General features: G+C 31.7%; 2 protein-coding genes across 2 annotated transcripts; both read left to right on the top strand.

Annotated features, from left to right (window-relative positions):
* Positions 1 to 655: 655 nt before the first annotated feature.
* On the top strand, positions 656 to 1948 carry LOC127087572 (embryo-specific protein ATS3B). Its single transcript, XM_051028480.1, has 3 exons — positions 656 to 931; positions 1014 to 1130; positions 1398 to 1948. Exons 1-3 carry the CDS (start codon positions 797 to 799, stop codon positions 1677 to 1679), a joined length of 534 nt encoding a protein of 177 aa, XP_050884437.1. The 5' UTR covers positions 656 to 796; the 3' UTR covers positions 1680 to 1948.
* Positions 1949 to 4806: 2858 nt separating this feature from the next.
* LOC127087571 (uncharacterized) lies at positions 4807 to 7532 on the top strand. Its single transcript, XM_051028479.1, has 2 exons — positions 4807 to 6420; positions 7237 to 7532. Exons 1-2 carry the CDS (start codon positions 5877 to 5879, stop codon positions 7308 to 7310), a joined length of 618 nt encoding a protein of 205 aa, XP_050884436.1. The 5' UTR covers positions 4807 to 5876; the 3' UTR covers positions 7311 to 7532.
* The last annotated feature ends 1755 nt before the right edge of the window (positions 7533 to 9287 follow it).

The following is a 9287-nucleotide window of genomic DNA, read 5'->3' as shown; positions in this document are numbered from 1 at the left end:
TTGATCCTAGGACTTGCATAGTTTTCTTAGATTTTTCTTAATAGTGAGTAGTTCTATACTAGTTATAAAGAAATGAAGAACAACTTCAAATGAAATTTAAAATATTTTGTATCACAATATAAATCGTTTTATAATACCAATGAATCATTAATGTTATTTTTCTTATTATACTTTAAATATTTATTATTTTCTCTCATTTCAATTATGTTAATTTGTCTTTTAATACCATTAATGAAGGACAATATTGTAAAACCCTTCATAATTTATTTTTTTCATACCATAATTATTACATTTCTTAATATATATGAAAAGTCAAAAACGACTTATAATAAAAAAACGGTGAGAATATCTTATATTTAATTTACGGTTCTTTAAGGTACAAATTAACATCGGTCTAAATTAGATTATATTTAATTTATTTTGAATCAAAATTAATTTATTGAAAGTCAAAGTCAACATGATGATATCGCAAAAAAATAATTAAGATGTGGTTTAATGGTGAGATTTCGGTCTTAAAATATGATCTTCTTAAAGTTTTAAATTCAAGTCCAAAATATAAATAATTTATAAAAAAAACAATAAATTAAGTAATCAGTTTTTTTTTAGTTTTCACCACCTATATTAGGTTTTTTATTTAAGTAATCTAATTCGAGTGTTAATCGTGGCATAAAGTGTTAGTTCTCCTTACCAACCAATTTCAGCTCTATTGACTCCCGTGAAAACTCGAAAATTGACCCTTTGTCGTGGCTACGATAAAACCAGTGATAGAAACAACCCATTCTCTACAACAATAACCATGAAACCTCTTGCTTCAATTATCTTCTTCTCATTTTCCCTAATCGCCGTCTTCTCAGAACCAACACCGATAACCACTCATTCTGATCAACCTCAAGCTAACCAGTCTTTCAACCCCAACCAAATTCAAACTCAGGTATCAATTTTTCAACTCTTACAGTAGCATTTTCAGATCTTGTTATTGTAAAATCTGAAATGAATCAATATGCATGTTTCAGAATGCTGGTGGTGGTAACACTTGTGCTTACACGGTGACTATAAAGACAAGCTGCAAATCTCCATCTTATACCAGAGATCGAATCAGTCTTTCTTTTGGCGATGCTTATGGATATCAGGTTCCATTTCTACTCAATAATTATTAGGAAGAATCGACTCTAATTTTGATCAATTTCACAATCTAAATTAGGTATAGGAAAGGGATCAGCTCGAGCTGTTTTTTCAACATCATCTTTCAACATTTTTACTTTTAAGTCAAAGTCGAACTCGTGAATCAATATACATATTTCAAGTTCACTCATTTATATTAAGTAGAGTTTAATTTTGTGATTGATTAATACTTCATTTCAATTACTAATATGTTGGTGAATTGGATAATGAATCAGGTTTATGTTCCAAGATTGGATGATCCTAGTTCAAGGACATTTGAGAGGTGCTCTACAGACACATTTCATGTAAACGGACCATGTACGTACCAATTATGCTATCTGTATTTATACAGAACAGGAAGGGATGGCTGGAAACCAGAGAGTGTCACGGTATCTACCTTTAACTACCCGCCTGCTACTTTCTACTACAATACTTTCATTCCTAATGGTATTTGGTATGGTTTCGATAACTGCCGTAGTTACTTACCTTCCACCACTGCTGCAGCAGCAGCAATCTAGTCGACCTTCTTAGCCCGTGGGCCGAGGAATAAATAATGATAGTTTCTTCTTACTCCGACATTTATCAAATACGCGACAAATTGCGTGTTTTGAGAAATGTTGGAGACGGGAAGAAATTATCGGAAATAATATGGTTGCAGTCCTACTGTGAAACCCTATGTTATGTGTGGGCCTTGTATAAGCCCTTCATGAGGGGTTTTTGATATATGTTTCTAGGTTTTACTGTCTGTATTATTATTCCAGATTATATACTATGTCATATTTTGAGAGTCTGGTTCGTTTTTATGAAGTTTCTTTTTTTTTGTGTTGATAACTTATCTTTCAAAATTTGTTAAACAGAGTGAACATGCTTTGAAATAGTAGGAAGGTTCCAAAGTTTTGTCCAACCCTTATTTTGTGCTTATTGGTTAAACTTTTGTGGTGAATCCGACTTTTTGCACTGTCTTATGGATTGATAAGAACTTTTAGTAGAAAAGTACCTTTTTTTGTGAGGACCCTAAATTATGATCCGTTTGATTTGAAATTGAAAAGAGTAACTATATGATCTGTGAGGCTCTAAAAGGTAGAAAAGTTGCATTAGTTAATTGAAAATTGTGATCTCGACTATCATGTAGAATGAGCTGAGATGGCTGTGAGAGGTTAGAGTTATGCAAGTTTTGAGGACCAAATCTTAGTAATCTTGTTGAAGAAGTAGAGCTAGTTATCCTCCTAAATATTTTTAAAACAAGTTCTCATTCTAATTAAGAATATTTATTAAGCCTGGTCAAGAGCATATAGGCAAGTAGTAATCCAACTGATCTTTTAAAATCTAATTATGAGAAAATAGTGAAATTGCAAACATTTAGGTCCCTATTGGGGTGGTCTTCCGTTTTCTGTTTTGAAATTTTCAAAATCTAAAATTAATTTGTTGAGTCTTAAAATTTTTAAAAATCAAAATTAGTTTTAGTTTAAATTTTGAGCTATAAAATTTTTAAACAAACTCAGTTTCTCACATACATAAAAATAAATGTTCATGATATACATATCTTAATCTAAACAATTCATATTATTAGGTTTGTAAAATAATTAAAATGCTACAAATATACAAGGGTGGTTAACATGATGGTCTAAAGTGGTGAATAATGATCGGAGTGGTGATTGACGTGAGTCAGAATAATGGTTAGATTATGATATTAGTAGTAGTGGTCAATGGTAGTCAAAATAATGGTTGGATTAATGAGTAGTGGTTGATGTTGGTTGGTAATAGGCAACAATGGTCAATTGTGGTAAGAATAACAGTTAGATTAGTGATATGAATGGTGGTCAATGATGGTTGGTAGTGATCAACTGTGGTTGTAGTGGTGGTTAGAATAATGGTTGGAGTGGTGGTGGTTCATGGTGGTTGACAATGTGATCAAACTTGTATTTGTGGTAAACTCTACCAAAAAGGGTTTAAAAGCGTAATTAAATAGAAAATGTGATCAAACTTGTTCATTTGGAAATCACTTACGAACATAGAAAATATCACACAATAAACATGAGAAATAAACATAATCAAATGCCAAAATATCTATTAAAATGATAGGAAAAAACATTGAAGTTATGTCAAACCGTACAAAGTTGGTTCTATAACAATCTAAATATCAATTGAACCATATGTTAGCAAACTTACTAAAGACATAAAAATATTTATATGTTGTGACGAAAAAATGTCGATCACTTATTCTCTTAAACTTCAATCTCTTTTTCAAGTGTTGTCATCTACCCGCAGAAAGGATTATGAGAGTTGCCTCAAAGAAACATACTAAGTGAGTCATCATTTTTAAAGATACAACAAAAGTAGGGTATATCATATTAAATCCATGAAATCATAAGTCAACAATAGAATAAATCATTAAGCAATTCAATGAGTAAATATACATTCAAATCAACACTTTATGCAATACTCTGACGAATACAACTTTAAAAAAACTACTTGATATACGGAAAATATACGCTAATACCGAAAAAGTAAAAAGAGTTATCATCTTTATATATCAATTATCAATTATTGTTGTTTATCGTGTATATAACTATGATAAGCAATTTGCTTGTCCGAAAAATGGTAAAATATTTGATTTTCTCGAAAATAAAATTAAGAGTATAAAACTATGATTTTTATACACGAACTTAACTCACACAAGTTGTGATATCGATTATAACGAAAATTTTGTCTTTTGTAGAAATTATCAAAATTAGTGATCATATCCACTTTCGTCAATGCATTATCGGACTCTACACTCGCAATCCATCTATTTTTGCAACATGAGTTGTAAATTTAAAGATCCTTTATAAGATAAAAGTAATTCTTTAATTAATTTAGAAACTCTTTCATAATCTCAAAATCAATTGCTCGAATTTCTAAGTCAAATATCATTTACGCCCTTTCGGTACATAAATAATATCTCTAAGTCCATGATCGATGTCATGGATGATGACGGGTCGTCTTTCATGGCTTCAACATGTTGGGTCATTGTTTTTATCCCTACACCTATGATGGTTGACATCCTTGCCATGACGGGTGTCGTGCTCATGACGGGCCAAGTGTCATTCCCTCTGCTTGTTTGCTCCTCTTATGTTTTTTCTTCTCTTTACTCCAATAGTCAGTATCAAATCTATTGTAACTGAAACATAATGAAAAATACTCATTTTTGACAGCAAAATACAAATAAAACATACAAAAACATGAAGGAAAAAAACTAATTAAAAACAGTAAAAATACTGGTTATCAAACTCCCTCACACTTGAACCTTTATTTGTCCTCAATTAATATGGCTTGTGTTGAAAAACCAATAATTGTCAAAGAAAAGTTCATAAAAGTAAGATATATATATATATATATATATATATATATATATATATATATATATATATATATATATATATATATATATATATATATATATATATATATATATATATATATATATATATATATATATATATATATATATATATATATATATATATATATATATATATATATATATACTGATACAGGAGTGCATGATCAATTCAAATTAAAGTCAATTCGCCCAATACTAGTTCGATCTAAATGTATTGTGAGCCCCCCTTTGAGATATTGATTCGACTACAGACTTGACCATAAACCTCTGCTTTTCTCTTTTAAAAAATATGAACAATCATTTTAAGACATTTCATATCACAAAAGGAAACAAAGGATAAAGTGATCTTGACTAGAGTGACGATTTACAACACCATAAGACATACTTGAAGAGCATTGGAAGCCATTGGAGGTCAACTCTTCAAGGGAATTCTTATGCAAACCTCTTATTAATATTTGATATTGCAATTTCAATTATGAGTAGTTAATTCTCTCTGGATTAGGTTGCGTTTTGATGGACTTGTTTCAATATTGTTGGGCAATATATTGATTTAAGTTTGCATGAATTCTTTGATCTATAATTCTATTCAATTATTTCTTGTTCGGAATGCTTTTTATGTGAGATACTCTTTTAATCTGATTTTGGGCACATAGATAATACTGACCATTAGTCTATATGTTGGACCTAGGACAATTGTTATACTTACGTTGGTTGAATAGGAATAGGAGACCCCGAGTAGTGGCTAGTGAATTAACACTTTATTGCATTGTCTAATCCTGCTTACGCTAGTGTACCAGGGATAGGAAACTCCGAGTAGTGATTAGTGAGATATATCGTAAGGGATTAGTTATATCAGTTTTTTTAATTCTCCATGGAATTATAGTGATAAGATTATTCATGTAAGACATCAAACATCAATAATAGAGAAATAAGGGATTGTATCACAGTCTGGCTACTTTTGTCTTATTGTCAGAACAACTTATTTTCTTTTCGCATTTGAAACTTGAACCCCCTTCCCCAATTTAGTATTTTCTACGTATTGCATAATTTTGTCTTGTTAAATGGAAGTCCTTGTGGATTCGATCTTTTTTATTACTGCGACATTATCGGTACACTTGCCGAGAAGTCATCAAGTTTTTGGCGTCGTTGCCGAGGACTGTTGATAATTTCAACAAGGATGAGCTTATGCAACATTTAGTTTTTTTGCAATTGTAAATATTTTATTTTTGTTTCTTCTTAATTTTATTTTCTATTTCTTTCTCTTTTAAGTTTTAATTTTTTTATTTTTTTTATCTAGTTCAGTGTTAATAAGGTATTCTTCTTTTTGTTTTGTATGCGAGTCAAGACAGTCATGCAAGATGACATCTATGCTACCTTGGCAAAGTTTGAAGCTTATTCAAAGGAACTTGCAACAAAAACTCTAATTCAACAAAATGCTCGAAATTATTCAGAGCCAGAACCTTACATTTATACTAATTATTCATTGAAAGAGGATTCATCATATCAACTTGAAGAGACCCTGATTGAGTGCATAAAGATGACTCAACTCAATTTCGAGAAACTCAATAGACATCAAGAGACTGTGCTAAGTAACATGGAAACATCCTTCGAGAATTTAGAGATACAACTTGGTCAAATATCCATCCAATTAGCATTAAAACTGAGATCTAGTGGGAATTTCTATGAAAATATATTAGATAGTCCTAGGGATGCAGAATTTGAAAGAGCAGTCAAACAAGAATGTGAGGTATTCGATGAAGGAGGAGTAGAAGAAACCTTCACTCAGTTCATAAAGATTACTCAAATCAATTTCCGAAAAATCAACAGGAAGAAAGAAACCTTGCAGAGGGACATGGAAGCATCCTTCGAGAACTTAGGTATGCAACTTGGTATAGTATCTAGCCAAATAGCATTAAAATGGAGCTCTAGTGGGGAGTTCAATGGATTTTTTTTAGATAGTCCCAGAGATAAGGAAATTGAAAAAGAATTCAAACAGGAATGTGAGATCGTCAATGAAGGAGGAATTGAAAAAGAGAAAGAAGAAGAAAAATACACACCATCTGATAAAGAAATAGAAGTAAGAATAGAAGAAACAGGGGTGAAAATTATATGTAGGAAAAGAAAAAGAATGCAATATGAAGGTTATATAGTTTTGGATGAAGCTCCAAATGCAATAATCCGTTTAGACGTAGATGTCCAACTACAAGATCTTCCTTAAAAGAATAGTCCTACACCTAGAAACAAAGATGATAAAAGAGGAGAAATATATGAAGTATTGGATGAGATTTATGCCTTGTTCAATACTATCAAGCTGAAGAGAACATGGAAGAAAAACCTTCAATTCATGAATGTAGTGGAATTCCTACCAAATAAAAGGAAAAAGAATGATGATATATTTTTCTTGTCATATATGCCGCCCTAACACAAAAATCGAAAGGTCAAGCTTATGATCTTAAAGAAGTGCTTAATGGGAGGCAAACCATCCAATAAGTTTTTATTTTATTTGCAAAATTTAAATTTTAGTTTATTTTCAATTAATTGTTTTTGTTTTGTAGCATATCACATTGAGGAGCAATAGGACAAAGACCGTAAAAAGGGATTGAAAGACGAAAGAGAGACTAAAAACTCTCTCCAATCCTATTATTTGTTTTCTATTCACTTTGCACTTTCTGTTGTTGTTGTTGTTGTTTCAGGAAATGGGTCCAAAGAGAAGCAACTCTTCTCGAGCATCATCATCAATCAGACGAGGGTAGAGTGGACCAAATAGAACCAAGACTTCAACAACACCATGAAAGGCGTGCAACACTTTTCCACTCCAATGACATGTTAATTTGGAGTTTTCTGAATATGTATTAATTTCTGCAATTCTCTTTTACGTCCAACAAGTCAATCTCCCAAGTAAATCTAGAGTGTTAGCTACAATACTTGGTTCTCCTTTGTACCAATAAATTTATATTAGTTTTTAATAAACAAGTTTCTTGCTGTTGTTTCTTTCAGATTTACAAAATTACAATTTTAGCAGTGAATAGATGAATTGTAAGCATCATAAGAAACAAAGGTGATCATCAAGAAAGTTCCTTGCAGATTGAGAGTTGAGGAAGAAAGGAACAATCAACTACCTTGTACTCAAAATATTCCATTGTTTACTTTTCCTTCTTATGAGAGTATCTGTACAATTGCTATTTTCTAGAATTTGTATTATTTCTGATTTAATCTATTGGTTTGATAAATATACAATGAGGCATTTGTTTGTGGTAAGCTCCGAGCCTTTTCAAACTAACATGTATGTCATGTTTATATCCTTTGCTAACCACTTTAAGCCTAAACTCTTTCCTTCGGTGACATAACCACATGTATTAGCCAACTTACTTGAAAGATTAAATCTTTCCACCCTCTCTTTGGAGTTAGGTAGAAAATTTAGTTCCTTGTCATATTCAAAAGAATAAGTTTGGGGTTGCTCTTGGAAGTGAGCAAAGTTTAAGTTTGGGTTGGTGTACTAGAGATTTTGGTTTTAAAAAAAAGAGAGAAAAATCAAGAAGTTAAAGCAACTTCTTCAAAAAATGAGAAAAACAATGTTTAGGACCATAAAATGTTAATCTCTAGTACCAAAGTAATTAAGCAAGAGTTGATATGAAAAGAAATATGATAAAATAAGGAAAATTAGGTACCTAACTCCAAAGGTTTTAACCTAATATCACAAATTATTCCACTCTGACATAATCCCTATTACAATCTTGAAATACCTTAAAAATTGTGTGTTTATATGATTTTGATTGATTATATTAGAAATTTTACAAACTTATGATAAAATATTGTACGTTGATTGTGTGATTACCCTGTTGTAACACCTCAAAATTTGCCCTCCTCTCTTGGGACTAGCATAACACATTGCATATCATTTTTAGGTCATTAGGCATTGCATATTGCATATCATGTGGTTACATTGTGCAAGTTATCCTCCTAAGTCTTGATCAGAAGATGAAGAGGTTATGTGCAAGCTAGGGTTTCATTGGACTGGTCATTAATCATCTGAGGATGTGGAGGTCCAAATTAGGGTTTTGTGGTTCTCAAGGAGATTGGTCTTCATCTTGTTTGAAATGATTCATCATCATCATCATGGTTTGTCATCATCAAGTGTTGGAGCATAGTCCTTGAGATTAGGGTTTTGGCCACTGGTCAACCCTAATCAGTTGCATTGGGCCAATCAGGGCATAGCAAGGAGATGGGGTCTATGATGGATATGAGGATCATTCCATGATTTTATGGAGCTTATGGAGGCAAGGGTTTCACCATTGAGCCATTTCATCAGAGAATTGGGGTTCAGATTGATCAGTGCATTGCCAAATTCATCTATCAGTTGAAAAAGTCAACTGTGGTCAACTGTGCTTGATTTTATGGATTTGGAGGTGGGAGAGAGTTGGATACACTTCATTCATGTTGAAACAAGTTTCATTTGACATATCAAAGCTCAAGAATGAAGAAAATAAAGTCAGGAGAAAAAATTCCAAAAATAGAAAGTGACTTGTAATGGAAGTTTCCAAAAATGGAAAGTTTTTGACCTCAAAACTACATGTCCAAGGAAGCTTCAAATGAAAATTTGTTCAACATGAAAGTTGTAGATCTTGTTCTCACCTTTCCAAAAAGTCCAAGAACTTGAAATTCCCATGTATGGTTGACAAGTTATGGTCCATTCAATTTCAAAAATGACCCATAATCAAAGTGGCATAACTTTCACATGGAGTGT

This window comes from Lathyrus oleraceus, chromosome 5 (assembly GCF_024323335.1).
Source record: "Lathyrus oleraceus cultivar Zhongwan6 chromosome 5, CAAS_Psat_ZW6_1.0, whole genome shotgun sequence".
NCBI classification, from domain to species: Eukaryota; Viridiplantae; Streptophyta; class Magnoliopsida; order Fabales; family Fabaceae; genus Lathyrus; species Lathyrus oleraceus.
Note: the sequence above shows the minus strand (reverse complement) of the source record. Positions and strands in the feature narration are given on the sequence as shown.

Bases quoted from the DNA above. Each gene is read 5' to 3' on its own strand.
- LOC127087572 (XM_051028480.1), top strand. From the start codon at position 797: ATGAAACCTCTTGCTTCAATTATCTTCTTCTCATTTTCCCTAATCGCC. The intron at 932-1,013 runs GTATCAATTTTT...TGCATGTTTCAG, and splicing joins CCAACCAAATTCAAACTCAG to AATGCTGGTGGTGGTAACAC. The intron at 1,131-1,397 runs GTTCCATTTCTA...ATAATGAATCAG, and splicing joins GCGATGCTTATGGATATCAG to GTTTATGTTCCAAGATTGGA.
- LOC127087571 (XM_051028479.1), top strand. From the start codon at position 5,877: ATGCGAGTCAAGACAGTCATGCAAGATGACATCTATGCTACCTTGGCA. The intron at 6,421-7,236 runs GTATGCAACTTG...TTGTTGTTTCAG, and splicing joins AGCATCCTTCGAGAACTTAG to GAAATGGGTCCAAAGAGAAG.